A 21,783-nucleotide genomic window follows, 5' to 3' on the forward strand; every position below is an offset into this window, starting at 1 on the left:
CACTGATCTCTGTCCCTCTCCACAGCCTCTCATTTCCTCTCACGTTCAAGACATTTCTACTTTGTCCCATCACCTCAAACTTAATATAGCTAAAACCGAACTTCTTGTCTTTCCACGCAAACCCTTCCCCAGACTTTCCCATCACTGTAGACGGTAGCACCATCCTTCCTGTCTCACAAGCCTGTAACCTTGGCATTGTCCTTGACTCTTCTCTATGATTCAAACTACATATTCAAGCCATCAATAGATTCTGTCAGTTCTGCCTTCACAACATCACTAAAATCCACCTCTTCCTCTCTATCCAAACTGCTACCATATTACATTGCAGTGGGAGAAGTTAGCTGAAAGATGCAAATGAGTTGTAAAACCAGTTGTAAGGAAGGTTTGTTTTCTGCAAGAAAAATGTGTAGTTTTTGAGGTTTTGCGGGGAGAGCAGTGAGAGATTCTGACTGATGGTAAGGAAAGATGAGACACCGAACCAGTGAAGCAGGTTGGCTTGGAGAAGCAGCATGGCTCAGTGGAAAGAGCCTGGGCTTTGGAGTCAGAGGTCATGGGTTCAAATCCTGGCTCCATCAACTGTCAGTTGTGTGACTTTGGGCAAGTCAATTAACTTATCTGTGCCTAAGTTACCTTATCTGTAAAATGGGGATTAAAACTGTGAGACCCCCGTGGGACAACCTGATCACCTTGTAACCTCACCAGTGCTTAGAACAGCGCTTTGCACATAGTAAGCACTTAACAAATGCCATTATTATTATTATTGTTATTATTGTTATTATTATTGTTATTATTATTATTATTATTATTAGTGTATGGACTTGTCCTATCCCACCTTGATTATTGTATCAGCCTCCTTGCTGATGTCCCTACCTCCTGTCTCTCCCCTCTCCAGTCCACACTTCACTCTGCTGCCCAGATCATTTTCCTTGAGCAACATTCAGACCGTGTTTCCCCACTCTTCAAGAAACTTGAATGGTTGCCCATCCACTTCCATATCAAACAAAAAACTCCTCATTATTGGCTATAACAGCATGGCTCAATGGAAAGAGCCCGGGCTTTGGAGTCAGAGATCATGGGTTCAAATCCCGACTCCACCACTAGTCAGCTGTGTGACTTTGGGCAAGTCACTTCACTTCTCTGGGCCTCAGTTACCTCATCTGTAAAATGGGGATGAAGACTGTGAGCCCCCTGTGGGAGAACCTGATCACCTTGTAACCTCCCCAGTGCTTAGAACAGTGCTTTGCACAAAATAAGCACTTAATAAATACCATTATTATTATTATTAAAACACTCAATCACCTTGTCTCCTCCTACGCCATCTACTACAACCCAGCCCACACACTTTGTTCCTCTAAATCTAACCTTCCCACTGTACCTCGATCTTCTCTAATTAATCAATCAATCGTATTTATTGAGCACTTACTGTGTGCAGAGCACTGTACTAAGCGCTTGGGAAGTACAAGTTGGCAACATATAGAGACAGTCCCTACCCAACAGTGGGCTCACAGTCTAAAAGGGGGAGACAGACAACAAATCCAAACATACTAACAAAATAAAATAGAATAGATATGTACAAGTAAAATAAATAAATAAATAAATAGAGTAATAAATATGTACAAACATATATACATATATACAGGTGTTGTATATATGTATATATGGATATATGGATATATGTATATATGAGAGGTGCTACCTCTCACCCAAATCCTCCCTCTGACCTGGAAAACCCTACCTCTTCATATCAAACAGATAATTACTCTCCCCTACTTCAAAGTCTTACTGAATGCAAATCTCCTCCAAGAGGCTTCCCTGACTAAGCCCTTCTCTCCTCTTCTCCCACTCCCTTCTGCATTGCTCTGACTTGCTCCTTTCATTCATCCCCCCTCCCATCCCCAGAGCACATACGTATATATTTGTTATTAATTTATTCATTTATATATATATATATCAATGTCTAATAATAATAATTTTTGTACTTGTTAAGCACTTAGCATGTGCAAAGCACTGTTCTAAGCACTGGGGAGGATACAAGGTGATCATGTTGTCCCATACGGGGCTCACAATCTTAATCCCCATTTTACAGATGAGGTAACTGAGAAGTTAAGTGACTTGCCCAAAGTCACACAGCTGACAAGCGATGGAGCCGGGATTTGAAGCCCAAGCCCATGCTCTTTTCCCTGAGCCACGCTGCTTCATCTCCCTCTCTCGACTGTGACTTCATTGTGGGCAGAAAATGTGTCTGTTTATTGCTGTATTGTACTCTCCCAAGCTCTTTGTACAGTGCTTGGCACACAGAAAGTGCTCAGTAAATACCACTGAATTGAATGAATGAACCTCTTTCTTGCCCCATAAATATAAAAATATATACAAATGCACTAATTGTAACAATGCTTCATTTCAGGACACCTAACTCTTACGAAGTATATGCTTCCATTTATAGTACTTGGCATATGTGGTTATCAAATACTGTTTACCATGAAATGAAATAAATTACTTTTAGCATATAATGAAAAAGTCCAGAAGGAAGAACAATTTTCAATATTAAAAAAAGACCACTGAATGACAGAAAATGTGACTTCCAAAAGACAGTTTCATAGATATTTTGCATAAAGATACACTATTTTGAATTTCATGTGTGCATTTTCACATACAACACTCTCAAACATATATTGCTAGAATATGTTAATTTTTTTCTACTAATGTTCATGTGCCAGCCTACCATGAGGAAATGCACTGTATTTCATGATTTACGTGCATATTGAAAAAAAAAAGCAAAAAAAAAAAAACCCTTCACTGTCTTCACTGTTACTGCACAACAGAATCAAGAAAACATCTCTGCATTTCAGGTTTTGTCATCCAGGCTTTTGAAATCTCCCCAGATCCCCAAGTGTAACATACATTTGAAGGAAAACAAGTAAGCAAAATTAGAAAAAGGAAAAATAAAACAGGATGCGCATAGACTACATTTTACCAAATTTGAATATTGTTCTCAAGGATTTGTGCAATGTGGGGGTGGAACGGTGGAAGAACTGTAACTGTAACTGAAAAATCATAATGGAATCTTCATGGCTGGAGCTTAATCCTGAATGGAGATTTATATGCCCACAACAATCACAATCCTTAACGAAAGAAAATCACGGACATACAACTGTGAATATTAGACATTGTACCTCTAAAGATTTTCATTATCCTTCAGCTGTTTTCATTTCTACCTTTTCAGTATCTACCATTTCAGATCATTTTTCTTAAATTAGCTAATGACAATTCATACCTTGTACAGTTAGGTGCACCTGCATGGATCTAGGAGTGTGTTGAGTCTGCACGGAACAAGTATATGGACCGTCATCTGTAACATCAACGTTCTGTATCTGGAGGCTGTAGTCCCTTTTATTTGAAGTGGAAATTGAAACTCGAGGATCCACCGACCACTTATCGCTTCCGGCAAAAATGATACTTGACCGGTTCAGCCAAGCGCCCTTTGAAGCTCCATCTTCCAGGTAACACCTGCGAATGACCAGAGTGAACTTTGTTAATAAAAGTGAAAATCGAGGACAAACCCTCATAAAATTTTGTTTCCACATCTCCAAGTCTTTAGTAATGGCATCACAAAGGCGAACACACAACGAAGGAGATCACACAATAGATATCATGTTAAGCACATAGGCAGGAAAGCCTTTCAATCTTACCTTATATATACATATAATTAATTTGTATAAAATTAAGAATCAGAAATATACCAGAGATTTTGTCATATATATATATATATATATATATATATATATAGTTACACACACACACATACACACACATATATATATAACTATACTATATATACTATAACTATACTATATATACACATAGTTATGTATATATGTATATACATGACTACATATATGTATATATAACTATATGTATATATGTGTAACTATATATATGTAACTATATATATATATATACATATATATATATATATATATATATATATATATATATATATATATATATATATGACAAAAGCTCTGGTATATTTCTGATTCTTCATTTTATACAAAATAATTTATGGAGTTTAGTTTTTTTCTTACCTACCACGAAACAATGCATGATTTCACTAAGGATTTCAGCTAAACATCATAGGACACATCTGTCTGACAACAGGAATTTGTTTAGATAATGAAGCACTTTGGTGCTTGTGAACTCCATCACAATTATATATTACCTTTGTACTTTATTGCCTCCTTCTATTTGCAATTTATTTTATTGTCTCCCACACTAGATGGCAGACTCCTTGAGGATAGGGATCATGACTACTAATTCAATAATTAATAATAATGATGGCATTTTTTAAGCACTTACTATGTGCCAAGCACTATTCTAAGCACTGGGGTAGATACAAGGTAATCAGGTTGGCCCACGTGAAGCTCACAGTCTTCATCCCCATTTTATAGATGAGGTAACAGGCACAGAGAAATTAAGTGACTTGCCCAAGGTCACACAGCTGACAAGTGGCGGAGCCAGGATTAGAACCCACAACCTCTGACTCCCAAGGCCGGGGTCTTTCTATGAAGCCACTCTGCTTCCCTCCCAAGTGCTTAGTACAGTGCTTTGCACTGAATAAATAATATTGACTGATAGAAAACTATCTATCTCAGTGTTGGTTAAAATATAGGCATAGATTATATATAATGTATTACTACACATTTTTATGACATGCATTATCTATTATAAAATATTTTTCTTTCCAAATGTGTGGCATTGGTCACCATGAGTACTTCAACATGAGGTATCTTAAAAAATGTTGCTAGACCCTGTTAGCAGCACTGAATTCCCCCTCCACCTTAGACTGAGAGCCGCATTTGAAAGAGAGATTGTGTCCATTCTTCATCTCTTCAACATACCAAGGCCCTATTGAGAGCTCACCTCCTCCAGGAGGCCTTCCCAGACTGAGCCCCTTCCTTCCTCTTCCCCTCGCCCCCCCTCCATCCCCCCGTCTTACCTCCTTCCCTTCCCCACAGCACCTGTATATATGTATATATATTTGTACATAGTTATTACTCTATTTATTTTTTTATTTTACTTGTACATATCTATTCTATTTATTTTATTTTGTTAATATGTTTGGTTTTGTTTTCTGTCTCCCCCTTCTAGACTGTGAGCCCACTGTTGGGTAGGGACTGTCTCTATATGTTGCCGACTTGTACTTCCCAAGCACTTAGTACAGTGCTCTGCACACAGTAAGTGATCAATAAATATGATTGATTGATTGATTGATACCACAGCGCTTAACACAGTACCTGACACATAGTAAGTGCTTAACACATTTCACTATCATTACTACTATGACTAATGACATTTGTTAAGCACTTACTATGTGCAAAGCACTGTTCTAAGCACTCGGAGGGATACAAGGTGATCTGGTTGTCCCACGTGGGGCTCACAGTCTTAATCCCCATTTTACAGATGAGGTAATTGAGGCCCAGAGAAGTCAAGTGACTTGCCCAAAGTCACACAGCTGACAAGCGGTGGAGCTGGGATTAGAACCCATGACCTCTGGCTCCCAAGCCTGGGCTCCTTCCACTAAGCCACGCTGCTTCTCTACTACTATCCCATTCCCCTGCCTTACCTCCTTCCCCTCCCCACAGCACATGTATATATGTATATATGTTTGTATGTATTTATTACTCTATTTATTTATCTTATTTGTACATATTCATTCTAATTATTTTATTTTGTTAATATGTTTTGTTTTGTTGTCTGTCACCCCCTTCTAGACTGTGAGCCCACTGTTGGGTAGGGACCATCTTTGTATGTTACCAACTTGTACTTGCCAAGCGCTTAGTACTGTGCTTAGTACACAGTAAGCACTCAATAAATAAGATAGAATGAATGAATGATTCAATGAATTAATGAATGAATCAATGACTACTAATAATGATGGTTGTATGTATGATTCTCTTAGTCTCACTATGTTCATTCATTCATTCAATCATATTTATTGAGCGCTTACTGTGTGCAGAGCAATGTACTAAGCGCTTGGGAAGTACAAGTTGGCAACATATAGAGATGGTCCCTACCCAACAACAGGCTCACAGTCTAGAAATCATTTTCCCTTCACTCTATAAAGCAATTTAAAGGGTTTCAAGACTGAATCAATGGTCACAGCTAATTGTCAGTGCAACTTTGATGTCTTTGACTAAAATGTACTTCTGAGTACAGAAAATGCTTTGGCTGTAATTTCATTATGATGGTGCATGTTAAGCACTTACTATGTATGTATGTATGATTCTCAGTCTCACTATGTCAGTATGGTTTCTGACAACTGAAATAATATTTTATTTCCTTCTTGGTTAAATGCTTTTCCTCATATAAAAAAGTAAATTGCATAAGAAATCTCATTCACGGGCAGATCTATGATCTCTGCAGCCTATTGTTCTGTCTCAATAATGGCAAAAGACATTCAAAGGAACAGGAAAAAGGTCATCGTAACTTTATGTCCAGTAGGCAGGAACACAGTAGTAGTAGTAATATATTTACAAAGCATGTATTGTGGGCAGAACTCTCCACTAAGCACTGGGAAAGAATGTACAGGTTGGAATTAGACATGTGCCCAGGCCCACAAGGGGCTCACAATCTAAGGAAATATAAATACAACACTACAGCAGCATAAGATGAGAACAAATACACACAAAGTAAAATAAAACAGAACAAACAACACAAAAGAAGTAGCGCACTCTGTCAAGAGGAGAGCCCACTGTTGGGTAGGGACCATCTCTATATGTTGAAAACTTGTACTTCCCAAGCGCTTAGTACAGTGGTCTGCACACAGTAAGCGCTCAATAAATATGATTGAATGAATGAATGAATGAGCCTGGGAGTCTAAAGGGTCTGGGTTCTAATTCCAGTTCTGCCACTTGTCAGTTGAATGACCTTGGGCAAGTCCCTTCACTTCCCTATGTTCCAATTACCTCATCTGTAAAATGGGAATTAAGACTGTGAGCCCTATGTGGGACAGGGACTGTGCCCAACCTGATTAATTTGTACCTACCCCATTGCTTGGAACAGTTCTTGGCACACAGAAAGTGCTAAACAAATATCAAAATTATTATTATTATTATCATTATCAAACATCCTTAACTTTCTCCTCTAAAAGTTTAATTGCAGTATGGAGACAAGGGGATTGCGATGCAAGTTCATGGGATTGAACCCAAGTAAATCTGAGTTGATTGACTCTTTAGTCTCCTCAGAATGCTTCAATAATTCACTACGCATTGATAAGCTACTGTGCCACTCGTGTTATTTGGGAAAATATAGTGAGTAACCTCACAGCCCGGACTGCTCAGAGAGCATAAGTTTCGTAAGGGTGAGAACCCTTATGACCCTTTCTGTGTACTTCCTCTCCACTTTATGGTAGAAAATGCCATTTTAGCATGAGTCGCTACGTAGAGTGGAGTGTATCAACCTGCTGGAGACGACCCCACTGCCTGGGAAGAAGAGCAAGGGTGAGATGCTACACAATACAGAGACATCAGAAAGGATATCCGGCTATTCAGGGATTCAATGATTAGGGCAGAAACAAAACTTCATCTTAAAAATGTCTGTTACATTTCACTGCACCCTCCAGAGAGAATCAGGTGCTTATTATCAAGCGCTTAGTACAGTGCTCTGCACACAGTAAGCGCTCAATAAATACGACTGATTGATTATCATCATAGGGACTTACCAATATAGAATCTATTTTGTACTGTACCTGTATATATGTATATATGTTTGTATGCATTTATTACTCTATTTTATTTGTACATATTTTTTCAATTTATTTTATTTTGTTAATATGTTTTGTTTTGTTCTCTGTCTCCCCCTCCTAGACTGTGAGCCAACTGTTGGGTAGGGACCATCTCTATATGTTGCCAACTTGCACTTCCCAAGCGCTTAGTACAGTGCTCTGCACACAGTAAGCACTCAATAAATATGATTTAATGAATGAATACTGAAAAAATGCTTGTCTTCCATTTCAATAATAAGAAATATTACAACTAGATTGAACTGCATAACCATTATCAATGCTTAGCATTTCTTAGCATTAGCTTAGCATTAGAGAAGCAGCATGGCTCAGTGGAAAGAGCGCAGGCTTTGGAGTCAGAGGTCATGGGTTCAAACCCATTGGCTCTGCCAATTATCAGCTGTGTGACTTTGGGCAAATCTCTTAACTTCTCTGTGCCTCAGTGACCTCGTCTGTAAAATGGGGATTAAGACTGTGAGCCCACCATGGAACAACCTGATCACCTTGTAACCTCCCTGGTGCTTAGAACAGTGATTTGCACATAGTATGCACTTAATAAATGCCGTTATTATTATTATTATCATTATTATTATTGTTGTTATTATTAGTAGTAGTAGTAGTAGTATTTCTCTAGCACTTGAATTTACCCAGACCTCCATGGCATCTTTGACTGGGTAATTCTAAATACCTGATGAAGTTAATAGGGGAGTTGTTGATATATACAATGACGTTTAGTCTGTGAAATTCAGGATTGAATTGTTTAGGTAATACATAGGAACATGTGACAAAAATTCAATTCTACATTTAGAAAAAAGAATCAAACCAAGTACCACATAGTGTTAAGATGTGGTTGTACCCTGGTGACTGTGGCAGGCACCTGGCTTTCTCAACTTCCTCTTGAAAATGTTCTAGTATAAATTAAAGACTGGTTCTCTTAAATGAGTACAAAGCACAGCTATAGAAGGAAAATCCACATACATCAAAATAGTTTGACAGCATCTCTACAGAATACCTTAGGGGCTTGAACACGGGGCTTGAGATTGCTACAAAATTGCAAGCTGAATGCAACAGGTTAGGTTATTGCCAACTATATGAAACTAATCAGTTGAAAAAAATAAGGAACACGGTATATTGCAAAATCTAATTTGCAGTCAGTCTCACCATCTGCAGAATCCAAACCAGGAGTCTTAAAGGTCACTGTTAATTGAAAATCTTTTCTGTATGTATTCAACGAAGAAAATATAACCTCCATTAATAATATAATTAAACAATTATAGGATAATGCCATTCTTAATGATATGTGGAGAGATGATATTAGGAAAAAAAAAAGCCCTCATGTCACATTTTCCAATATCATTTTTTTGAGGTTGGTATGATAGGACATTCTTTTGTGTCAGAGTACCGCAATTCAATATTCGCTACAAATTGAGGCTCAAACAATGATTTTTTTCACATAACCTTTAGAAATGAAAAGAAGATCAGAATGTGGCCCAATAATTACTCAAGTAATTACCTGCTTACTAAATGGGCCCTTTTTTCCCAACTGGAAATGGAAAAGCCACCAACCGACTAAAACCAACCGCACAGGTAAAGCAGAATGGCCGCCTAGCATGCAAAAAATCCCTGGACTCTGGCTGTGTTCTCTCACGAACTGGATGACACAGTTCCTGCATGACTGCCGTGTAAAGCAGGCTGAAAAGCAGTGTGTGGGCCTTGACCCTATCAAGACATTATGTTGTCCTGATCCTGCTTTAGATCACGTGTAAGCTACTAGAGGGCAGGGATTGTGTCTAACAAGTGTGTACTCTCCCTAGGGTTTAGTACAGCCCTCTGCACACATTAAGTGTGCATTCCTCCTCCCCTCCCCCTCGTCCCCCTCTCCATCCCCACCATCTTACCTCCTTCCCTTCCCCACAGCACCTGTATATATGTATATATGTTTGTACATATTTATTACTTTATTTATTTATTTATTTATTTTGCTTGTACATATCTATCCTATTTATTTTATTTTGTTAGTATGTTTGGTTTTGTTCTCTGTCTCCCCCTTTTAGACTGTGAGCCCACTGTAGGGTAGGGACTGTCTCTATATGTTGCCAATTTGTACTTCCCAAGCGCTTAGTACAGTGCTCTGCACATAGTAAGCGCTCAATAAATACGATTGATTGATGATGATTAAGTACAGAGAATAAAAATAATAACAATAATCATAACGTTGGTATTTGTTAAGCGCTTACTATGTGCAAAGCACTGTTCTAAGCACTGGGGGGAATACAAGGAGATGAAGTTGTCCCATGTAGGGATCACATTCTTAATCCCCATTTTACAGATGAGGGAACTGAGGCACAGAGAAGCAAAGTGACTTGCCCAAGGTCACACAGCAGACATGTGGGGGAAGTGGGAAACAGTGTGGTCTAGTGAATAGAACATGGGCCTGGGAATCATAAGTACCTAGGTTCTAATACTTGCTCTGCCGCCTGTCAGCTGTGTGACCTTGGGCAAGTCACTTTATTCCTCTGTGCCTCAGTTTTCTCATCTGTAAAATGGGGATTAAGATTGTGAGCCCCATGAGTGACAGGTACTGTGCTCACACTGATGACCTTGTGTCTACCCCAGCACTTAGAGCAGTTCCTGGTAATAATAATAAAAATAACAATAATAATAATAATAATGATAATGGCATTTAGTAAGCATTTACTATGTGTCAAGCACTACTCTAAGCGCTGGGGAGGTTACAAGGTGATCAGGTTGTCCCACGGGGGGCTCACAGTCTTCATCCCCATTTTACAGATGAGGTAACTGAGGCACAGAGAAGTGAAGTGACTTGCCCAAAGTCACACAGCTAATTGGAGGAGCTGGGATTTGAACCCATGACCTCTGACTCCAAAGCCCGGGCTCTTTCCACTGAGCCATGCTGGTACATAGTAAACACATAACAAATTTGATTAAAAAAATAAAAAATAAAAAAAGTACATTGATTGATTGAGGTTTTACCCCTGGACCCAGAACAGCCTGATTTGATCTGCTTCTACTGTCCAAGACAACTGCAACCAGGGCTTGGGGTTCCAGGCAGCAGATATTGCTGCTCTAGAAATGTGAAGTAGGATTGCTGCTACTGAGATGAGATTTGCATGACAATTGTGTGGTTGATTTCCAAGCTTGTCCTGATGCCCTATTAAGTCTTCCAACCAAAAGGCGAGGGGTTGAATTACTCTTGTATGTCATATTATGGCCTCCCTGCCTTCCCTTCTTCTTCCCTCAGTCGTGAGGCAATCCATGTGTCCCTGTGGAGCCCTATCCCGGCACACCAGCAGTCCTTAGTAGTCGTGGAAATCAGGGCAAGTGGGTGGAGTAGTCTTTTTAATTTTTACTTTATTTTATCTTCTAGTTTTACTTTATTCTGAAGGTTTTACTCTGGAGGCAAGATAGAGAAACAGTGGTGGGAACAGGCAAGCAGGTAGAGAAGAGTACTAGAGTATTCCTTTTATTAAACTTTTCTTTCATTCTTTTTCTTTTCTTTTTTTTTTTTCTTATTCTGAAGGTTTTACTTCTGGGGCAAGATGGAGGTGGAGAAACGGGGGTAGGGTGAGCATTGATCTGGGTAGCCCTAAAACTTTCATCAGGCAGCTGGAGAGGAGTGGGACGGGGCAGGGGGTGGAGAGAGAGATTGTGAGTGTGTATTGAGGGGTATGGAGGAAGAGGGTGGAGGGGTTGGTTCTCAGTGTTGATCCAGGCATTGGAGAAGATGGCTGCAATCTACAATAGTCTACTTAAACAGTACAAGTTAAAGCGGTCTTTTGTTCTTTCTTGATCTGTTCATTATTCTGAGTATCTACTCTCATGTCTGATCTTGATTTATAGCAATTCCACTCCCACCTATCAAATACTTAAAATATATTCTCCTCTGAATAGCCTGAGATGTTGGATGCCATTCTTTCATTCATTCATTCATTCAATCATATTTATTGAGCCCTTACTGTGTGCAGAGCACTGTACTAAGCGCTTGCACTGTTCATTGTCTTCAGTTTCTTCCCACTAACTGCCAGGTTTTTAGCACCGCAGGATCCCCGGCCATATAGAGACATAGGTCACTTGGGAATTTGGTCTACCATTAAGAAGGAACCTTGTATGTATTAATGAATTCTCTCCAACGTTTTAGAAGTTATTTTGAGTATTTTGTATTTTTTTTTAATTTTGAGAACTTCTGGGATATAAATAACCTTCCACAATAATGTAATTGTACTTCAGAACTCCCAATCCTGGGGACAGAGTAATTTCCGTAATTTTGAACCTTCCCTCCCTCTCCCAGAACTCTGACTCATGTTCATTATGAACAGGGAACCTTTATTTGCATTCCAGAAGTTCTCAAAAAAAAAAAACCCCTCAAAATAACCTCCAAATGTTTGAGACAATTCATTAATAATGCAGTCTTCTTTCTCAATAGTAAACCAAATTATCAAGAGACCTACCAGTAGTGAATGTATCTTGAGTATTTATTGGGTGGGGATGGAGGTGCTAACTGGGTGCAGTGAGAAAGAAGGAAGGAGCAATCACGAAGTAAGGAGTTTGTACACAAGAGAAGACAGACATTAAAATATAACACGGATGTTCATTCATTCAAACGATATGTACATAAATTTTGAGGGTGGGATCTTTATCAAGTGTTTAAAGGGAACATCTTTATAGGTAGAAACCACAAGGTTGACTTGAAAGACAAATCAAGGTCAGTCCTGAGAGGAGATGGTCAGAATAATGGAGAGATCCCGAAAGAAAAAAAGACCACGTTAATTCATAATGTTCAACTGCGATGTTATAATTTGCAACTAGCTTCTCCAACAGGGACGGTATTCAGCACAAACTGATGTTCGGGTGACTCGTGCTTTAGACCGATGAAAGACAGAGTCGGAAACAGGTGGTTTCCTACTAATCAATTCCCAAATAACTGAAAATGGGAGAAGGGGATTCTTTGAATATGTGTCAGTTCTCTTTCACAAACTATGCCAGCCTCCATGTTGCCTCACTCACTAAAACCTTAAGAATAATGAATAGATCAAAAAATAAAAGTAAAAAAGACTACTTTAATGAACTTCACTTCCTGTCTGCCCATCCCCACCCCGATCTTATCTCCAGTTAGAAACTCTTTCTCTGGAGTCCCTGCCGGTCTCCAACACAGCTGCTCGGCCTGCAGGATGGTGATGGCAAGCAGAGCTCTTCCTTGCCCTGGGACCTGAGGTGGTCTGGATAGCAGCAAATGACGTTCATCTCAAAATCAGCCAGTCAGTCAATCACATTTATTGTCCCACCCCGACTCTTCCCCTCACTGCCCCCTGCTTGGAAAACCCATCGACCTGAGAATGTAAACTTTGAGGAGACTGCTGCTTAATGGGATCATTTAGAAGGATAATGTTTCACTGACATAACTGTGTCCAACACGATTATCTTGTATCCACCCCAGCACTTAGGACAGTGCTTGGCCCAAAGTAAGGGCTTAACAAACAACATTATTGTTATTATTATTTACTATTATTATTATTATAGAACAAGCTCCAGAAAACCACTGAGGAACCAAAGTGGCCAGAGAAATAGTAACCATAGCCTAAAAAGAATGAGTTTTTGCAGGACCATGAAATATCCACTGTTCCCAGGACATAATGGCTTCCCAGGAAAAACTCCAGATCCACCAGGAAAATTGGACACGGTGGTGGTCTGGAAGCATTGTGGCCTTGTGGACAGAGCATGGTCCAGCCAGTCAGATGGGCCCAAGTTCTCTTCTCTGCTCTGTCACTTGTTTGCTGTGTGCCTTTGGACAAGTCCACTTGCTTACTATAATAATAATAATGATGGCATTTATTATTTATTATTTATTTATTATTATTTATGTTTTGTTGTCTGTCTCCCCCTTCTAGACTGTGAGCCCACTGTTGGGTAGGGACCGTCCCTATATGTTGCCAACTTGGACTTCCCAAGCGCCTAGTACAGTGCTCTGCTCACAGTAAGCGCTCAATAAATACGATTGAATGAGTGAATGAATGAAGTCACTTCACTCCTCTGTGCCTCAGTTTCTTCATCTGTGAAATAGAGATCAAGACTGTGACTCCCAAGCCTGAACCTGATTAACATGTATTTATGCCAGTGCTTAGTGCAGCTCCTGGGACATAATCAGTGCTTATCAAATGCCACAGAAAATTGGAAGTGGTGCAGAGCTGGTGTGGCAGTGAACTGGGCCAGAGGAGGGCTCTGTCAGCAAAATCACTGCAGAACACATCGCGCCAGGGTTTGCCGATCTGTGCTCAGCTCTGCTGGGCCCAGGACTGAACTGTTTCCAAATGGAAACCCCTACTGAGGCGAGAGAGCTCTGTGGTGTGGCAGTTGGTGAGGAGGTGGCGGAAGCCCACCTGGGAGTGTACATGCAGTCTGCTTGGCCAATGTGGCCACTTGGTCCAGATCCAGGAGCAATTCTCCCCACTCATCATCTCTTATTCCGCTAATCTCCTCACCGTACCTCGTTCTCGTCTGTCCCGCCATCGACCCCCGGCCCATGTCATCCCCCGGGCTTGGAATGCCCTCCCTCTGCCCATCCGCCAAGCTAGCTGTCTTCCTCCCTTCAAGGCCCTACTGAGAGCTCACCTCCTCCAGGAGGCCTTCCCACACTGAGCCCCCTCCTTCCTCTCCCCCTCCTCCCCCTCTCCATCCCATCTTACCTCCTTCCCTTCCCCATAGCACCTGTATATATGTATATATGTTTGTACATATTTATTACTCTATTTATTTATTTATTTATTTATTTATTTATTTATTTATTTTACCTGTGCATATCTATTCTATTTATTTTATTTTGTTAATATGTTTGGTTTTGTTCTCTGTCTCCCCCATCTAGACTGTGAGCCCACTGTTGGGTAGGGACTGTCTCTATATGTTGCCAACTTGTACCTCCCAAGCGCTTATTACAGTGCTCTGCACACAGTAAGCACTCAATAAATACGATTGATAATGATGATGATTCCAGCATCTCCACCTCTGGCCCTTCTGCCAAACTCACCCTGGTCATCCACAATCCCAAGGGTGTCAGGGAGGTCTTGGGGCTGACTAGGAGTTTTAAGTCATCTGGGGGATGAAAAGCTGTTGAGTAAAGCTTTTCAGAGAGACTCCTTGTTTCACACTTGACTGGCTTTAGAGCAAGTCCAAACTTTTTCGTTGGCCCTGGCATTGGCTTCTTTCCTCAGGGTTGGTCTGGTCTCTCAGCATCCCTTTCCATTCCCATTAGAAATGACTCTACCTGCAGGAAACGTAGGTAAGGCAGACCTTAAGCCCACTGAGGAGCATCATGTTCTACTGGGTAGAGCATAAGCCTGGGAGTTAGTAGGACCTGGATTCTAATCCCAACTCTGCCATTTGTTGCTGTGTGACCTTGGACAAGTCACTTCACTTCTCTACGCCTCAGTTCCCTCATCTGTAAAATGGGGATTAAGACTGTTAGCCGTATGTTGGACAGAGACTGTGTCCAACCTTACTATTTTGTATCTACTCTGGTGCTTAGAACAGTGCCTGACACACAGTAAGCATTTAATGAATACCACAATTATTACCATTATTATTCTCCCCCTCTAGACTATAAACTTGCCATGGGCAGGGAATATATCTACCAACTCATATTGTTAAATCATGCTCTCCCCAGCATTTAGTACAGTACTCTGCACACAGCAGTGCTCAATAAATATAATTGACTGGTAAATTGATCTTTCTCCCTGGACCAGAGGCCTGAGGCAAGGCCAGACAGATCTTCCGGGGTCCTCTCTAGAGTAGAGATTGATCTTTGGGTCTGGCCCAATTTACATATTAATCTCCATCTTTGCTCCAGATCTGAAGCAGCCACTAAAGGTGGGAGGCATTTACCACTGTCTCTTTCTTGTACTGCATCTGCTTCTCCTTCCTGTTAGCCTTGAGATTACAACCCCTTCCTTCAAGGCTCGGATTTAGAGATCCACTGGGATATTTTGAATTTTAGAAAATGACCTGAATTACTTGGAACTTGCAATTAAAAACCAGTGGCATGCTCTTAGTCCGAGGGTGACATTTATAAATTTTTCCCCTCAGAAAACCACTTTGAATTTGAAAGAACTACTTAATAGGTTATTCAGAAAGCCATTCCATTTTTTCCCCTGCAAAAGACTGTTAATAATTTAAGAGAAGAAATACTTCTGTCATCTGCCATTTCTGAACGTTCACTATTGAATTCTTCAAAAAATCTAACAACAATAAGAACAACAGTGATAATTGTAAATGATATGTTGCAAGCACTGTGCTAAATGCAAAATAATCAGGTCAGACACAGTCCCTTTCCCACACTAAGGTCACAGTCTCAGAGGGAGAAGAACCAATACGTCCTCCCCATTTTACAGCTGATGAAACTGAGGCAGCAAGTTAAGTGACTTGACCAAGGTCACTCCACAGGCAAGTGGCAGAGCCCGGATGAGAACTGGGGTCCTATGGCTCACTCACGGGCCCATCCTCTTTCCACTAGGTCACGCTGCTTATCTATTCTAAAATAGTACTTTGGCTTCAAAAGCCAATTAAGTTCACCAATTTGTTAAGTGCTACCTGGAGTCTTTATTCAGTGTCTTGATTTGCAATGATCAAAGCAATAGTCATCCTGATTGCCGGAGGCTGGAATATGGCTTTTGATGGTGATGGGATCTCAAAGGTAGCACTTGTGAGAGCATCATTTTACAGTCAGTTAGCATATCTGGATAAACACGAGCATTCAGGGACATAGCCCGTGGCTCCTTCTGATCAGTTCCCTTCTTTCATGTCCCAAATTCATAATAACCCCTGAACAACCATAAGCAACCACCAGCCTCACCAATGCTCTACACAGCAGGGTTTGTTGGACTTCACGGCTAAAGACTGAATTCACTCAACACATATTGGTTAATGAAAGCTCCATGCAAAGGTACTAATTAATAAAAGAAGAAAAGTGTCAGTCCTTTTTGGATTCAAAGGAAAATCGTATGAAAAGGATGTTCATAAAGCAGATTTGCCAAGTACTAGCCCAGCTGCTCTGTATTGTGTGGGGCAGTTCAAAGGCGGTCAATTCAACTACCTTATGAGGCCTGACAAGGAGCCAGATGCCAATATGTTCAGACAATTGCAAAGTTTCCTAACTCCTTTCACTATGCAGAGACTTTTGATGCCATGATTCTCATCATGAGGAGAGAGGATAGAAAATTATACTGGATTTTAGGAATTCCAAATCTCCTCCCAACTGCTTTATTTGACAATAGGCAAAATTAATATTAGAGGGTTAGTCACACTAAACACAATTTCAGAGAGAAACCATGCTCAAGACTTCACCACTTATAATTTGTAAAAGAAATGCCCATTGAGTCAAGACAATGCTCTGTCCACCCGGTGTTTGGGGTCAAAGAGTAGCACTCAAAAAAGTTTGAAAAAAATAGTTTTGTGGTTGCTCTTCTTGACACCCATCCTCCATCAATTTTAGTTGCATTGTTATCAATCAATTAATTGTATTAAGCAATTTCTGTGTGCAGAGCATTATACTAAATACAATAGAGTTGGTAGATACAATTCTAGCCCTCCATGCACTTACTTGATTCCTTCAAATCTATTCCTGCTTTTTCCCAACTTTCTGTCTTCATCGATCCCAAGCTATTCACTGCTAAAATCCTAACTCCTCCAACAGGAATTCCCTGATTAATTTCCTAACTCCCTGAGCCTTATTGTTCCTTCAGCCAGCTCTATTACTTATGAAATTATTTACATCCTCCCTGGAACTTGTGCATATCAATCAATGGCACTGAGTGCGTACTGTGGGCAGAGCACTGTACTAAGAGAGTATAATATGATAGAGTCGGTAGACACTTTCCTTGTCCACAAACTGCTTACAGTCTAGAGGACTGCATATCCATCTACCTATCTGTCTGTCTGTATATCTATCTATGTAGCTAGTTAGCTAGCTAGCTCTCTTTCTACATACCTAATTTATAGTCTGATTCAATATACCTATATTGGACATTCTACAGGAATGTAAACTCCTTGTGGGCAGGAAATACATCAGGGAACTTGTCACATCGCTATCCTGTACTTTCTAAGCACCTAGTAGAGAGCACATCACTATCTGCTCTCAATAAATGCTACTAATGATGCTACTGAACTCACTGATATTTTTGGCCTGCACTACATTCTGTGATAATGCATTCCATATGTTTACCACCTGCTATGTGAATTAATGTTTTCCTCTGCTTTGAATCTCACATTTTCTCACTGTGAAGAGGGAATGTGTCTTCTAACTCTGTTGTATTGACTGTCCCACATGCCTAGTACTGTTTTCTGTACACTGTAAGCACTGAATACCATTTTTTGGTTAATTAAAGATTCCATGTATGCCCTTTTGCCCAGGTATCATGGGGTTTCATGATTCTGTAGGCTTCAACTGGGACTGCCTCTTTCTTCACTTTCACTTTTAGACAAGCAGTGAGGCTCAGTGGAAGGAGCATGGGCTTTGGAGTCAGAGGTCATGGGTTCAATTCCCGGCTCTGCCAATTGTCATCATCAATCGTATTTATTGAGTCCTTACTATGTGCAGAGCACTGTACTGTACTGTCAGCTGTGTGACTTTGGGAAAGTCACTTCACTTCTCTGTGCCACAGTTCCCTCATCTGTAAAAGAGGGATTAAGACTGTGAGCCCCCCGTGGGAAAACCTGATCACCTTGTAACCTCCCCAGAGCTTAGAACAGTGCTTTGCACATAGTAAGCAGTTAATAAATGCCATTATTATTTTTTTTTCATTTCACCTTATCTTCATTGGTTTAATATAGTATCTTTAATTGGTTTAATATAGTAATGATCCTTTTTCTGGACAATGAACTCAAGTTGGAGAAAGTGGTGTGGATTCCCAAGGTTTTCTATAGTACCAGGGATCATTGTCATGGATCATGGATTCTCCCCAGGGACTCTTAGAGAAAAATACCTGAGAAATGATTTTAACTTTTCTTATAAACAAAAAAAGAAACATGGAGAGCCACTTCTCTTTTATCTTCTTCCTCGCCCAAAATTGCTCTCTGTCAACCAATAATAATTATTATTATGGTATTTGTTAAGTGCTCATGTGCCAGGCACTGTACTAAGCACCGGGGGGGGATTCAAGCCAATCTGGTTGGACACGGTCACTGTCCCATATGGAGCTCACAGTCTCAATCTCAATTTTACAGATGAGGGAACTGAGGCCCAGAGCAGTGAAGTGACCTACCCAAGGTCACACAGCAGACAAGTGGAAGAACTGGGAATAGAACTCACAGTCTTCTGAAAGGAAGACATGGATCACTGCTTCCTAGGAAAGTCTCTGGCAGGGACCCCATCCTTACATGGAATCTGTGCCATGTGGAATTTATGAAGGGCATATTATTGAGAACTTACTATGTGCAGAGCACTGTACTAAGGGCTTGGGAAGTACAAGTTGGCAACATACAGAGACTGTCCCTACCCAACAGTGGGCTCACAGCCTAGAAGGGGGAGACAGACAACAAAACAAAACATATTAACAAAATAAAATTAATAGAATAAACATGTACAAATAAAATAAATAAATAAATAGAGGAATAAATATGTACAAACATATATACATATATACAGGTGCTGTGGGGAGAGGAAGGAGGTAAGGTGGGGGGGATGGGGAAGGGGAGGAGGAGGAGAGGACAGAGGGTGCTCAGTCTGAGAAGGACCTGGGATTTAACCCCTGCTCCATCACCTGCCTGCAGTGTGACCTTGGGCAAGTCACTTAGCTTTTCTGCACCTCAGTTTCCTCATCTGTGAAATGGGGAATCAATACTTGTAATCTCTCCCAATGAGACTGTGAACCAGGGACTGGGGATGACCTGATTATCTTGTATCAAGTCCAGTGTTTAAGCCTTAACAAATACCATCCACAGTAAATACCATCACTGTGTGTCAAGTTTTTGGAGCAGATACAAGCTTATGAAATTTGACGCAGTCCCTGTCCCAGATACATCTCCATTTTACATATGAGGAAACTGAGGCCTAGAAAGGTTAATTTACTTGTCCAAGGTCACACGGCTATTAACTCTTTTGGGAAACTTAACAATTGAATCCAGGTCCCTTGATTCCCAATCCCAAGTTCTTTTCATTGGGCTACATTGCCACCCTCTGCCAGGTATCAGACCATTATAGTTGGCTGCCTCATTAACTTTCCCAGCTCGCTCATGGCAACAGAATTGAACACTTATGTATACTAGGTCTGTGCATATATGCTTTTATGGCTTGGCTAATTATTCCATGTTTCTGAAGAAACTTCTGTGAAATCCTAACTCATCTAATTCCACTTCAATTACTTTCAAACGTGCATGTTTGGGAGAGATAGGCTACAACAATTTTAATGTTTATAATACGTGAGAGGTGAATTTTATTTTCTCAAGCCTCTGGAGCAGTGCTCTGAGGTCGTTACTTGCATAAGTTACTCTTAGGTAGGGCACAGTTCTCTTGGAAATCACCACAGTGAGATATAGACCATTATTTTAATTCTAATGAAACAATGTAAACAAAAAGAAACCCTTAAAATTAATGTGATATTGAAAAGTATGTAGATTAATTGCAGAAAAATGAATTTCCCCATGAACTACAAAGTTCTTGTGTAACAATAAAAAAGCCACATTTAGTACTAGATCCCTGAATCTTGGTTTTGCTGATAAATAAATCTTTCTAAAACGAATCTGTGGTTCTGTAATAAAGTCACATTTCTGGAAAGGACTTTTGAAATATAGTCCATCTCAATATCTTCAGGTAAAGCAGTGTCTATTCATCCTCCCTCAAACTGATGTGGAGCTTATTTTCAAAATAAAGTACATTTGTTGTATTACAACTGAGCATTCTGGAACTTAAAACTTAATGTGTGAATCTTGGGAACCCAAGTCCCTGTTAATACTTAATGTTTCTATGCACATACAACTACACAGAGAATTATTCACACAGTAATTCATTCAGCCATTCTCCCCTGACACAGACTTGTTCTTTCTCTGTTGCCACGTTTACTAAATAAAGTCCGCTTCACACTAGATTTCAAGCTCTTTGAAGGTAGGGGCTGGGCCATTTCCTTCCCTTGTAAACTCTCAAGCCCCATTGATAAAACTTTCATTTGGGTAGTCAATAAATACCATTTATTGAATGATGACTCAAACCCTTTATGCATCTCTGAACATTTTCATTTCAGTTCTCCATACAACAGTGCCCATGGCTCCAAAGCAATTTCTGTACCTCAAGCTCAACTGTCTCACCATCGATCTCTTTTCCTCATCCTATTCTTATCTTCAAAGTCTGACGAAAATCCTATATCTTCCATGAGACAGACCTCTAGACTGTAAATTCGATATGGTCAGGGAACGTATCTACTAATTCTATTGTATTACACTCTCCCAAGTATTTAGTCCACTGTTCTGCATATAGTAACTGCTCTTTTAATACCAATGATTGATTGATTTACCTGACTAACCTCTGATTCCCCTCACCCTACTCACCCTCTCTTCTACATTACCTATGTACTTGGGTCTGTACTTCTTACACACTCTGATAGTTACTCAACATGCCTCCCCATAGCACTTTTATGCATATCCTCATATTCTGACATTTCTCCTGACATTTATTTTAAAGTTTGTTTCCCTTCTAGACTGAAAACGTCTTATGAGCAGGGGTCATTTCTACCAACTCCATTGTACTGTATTTCCCACATGCTTAGTATAGAGCTTGCCCCACAAGGGCTCAGTAAATACCACTGATTGATTGACTAACAATCAATTTGGGAATAGTTGATGGACAATATTGTAGGAAACCTAAATCATGATTTGGCAAGATATTTTCTTGTTTTCCTTTTCTATTTCTAGCTAATCATAATAAAGATCATAATCGTGGTATTTAAGTGCTACTACATCCCAAGCATTGTGATGAGCAATGGGGTATAAGCACTTAGTACAGTGCT

The 21,783-nt window shown here is 40.1% G+C and overlaps 1 protein-coding gene across 1 annotated transcript in view; it reads right to left on the reverse strand.

Moving 5' to 3' along the window:
• Positions 1–21,783, reverse strand: part of NEGR1 (neuronal growth regulator 1) — a 1,261,670-nt gene that overhangs the window by 737,283 nt on the left and 502,604 nt on the right. Inside the window, exon 2 of the mRNA XM_038745743.1 lies at positions 3,275–3,507. Within this exon, the coding sequence (XP_038601671.1) occupies positions 3,275–3,507 (233 nt within the window). The remainder of the gene's footprint in view (positions 1–3,274; positions 3,508–21,783) is intronic.

The sequence above is a fragment of the Tachyglossus aculeatus genome, chromosome 4 (genome assembly GCF_015852505.1).
Source record: "Tachyglossus aculeatus isolate mTacAcu1 chromosome 4, mTacAcu1.pri, whole genome shotgun sequence".
Taxonomy (NCBI): Eukaryota; Metazoa; Chordata; class Mammalia; order Monotremata; family Tachyglossidae; genus Tachyglossus; species Tachyglossus aculeatus.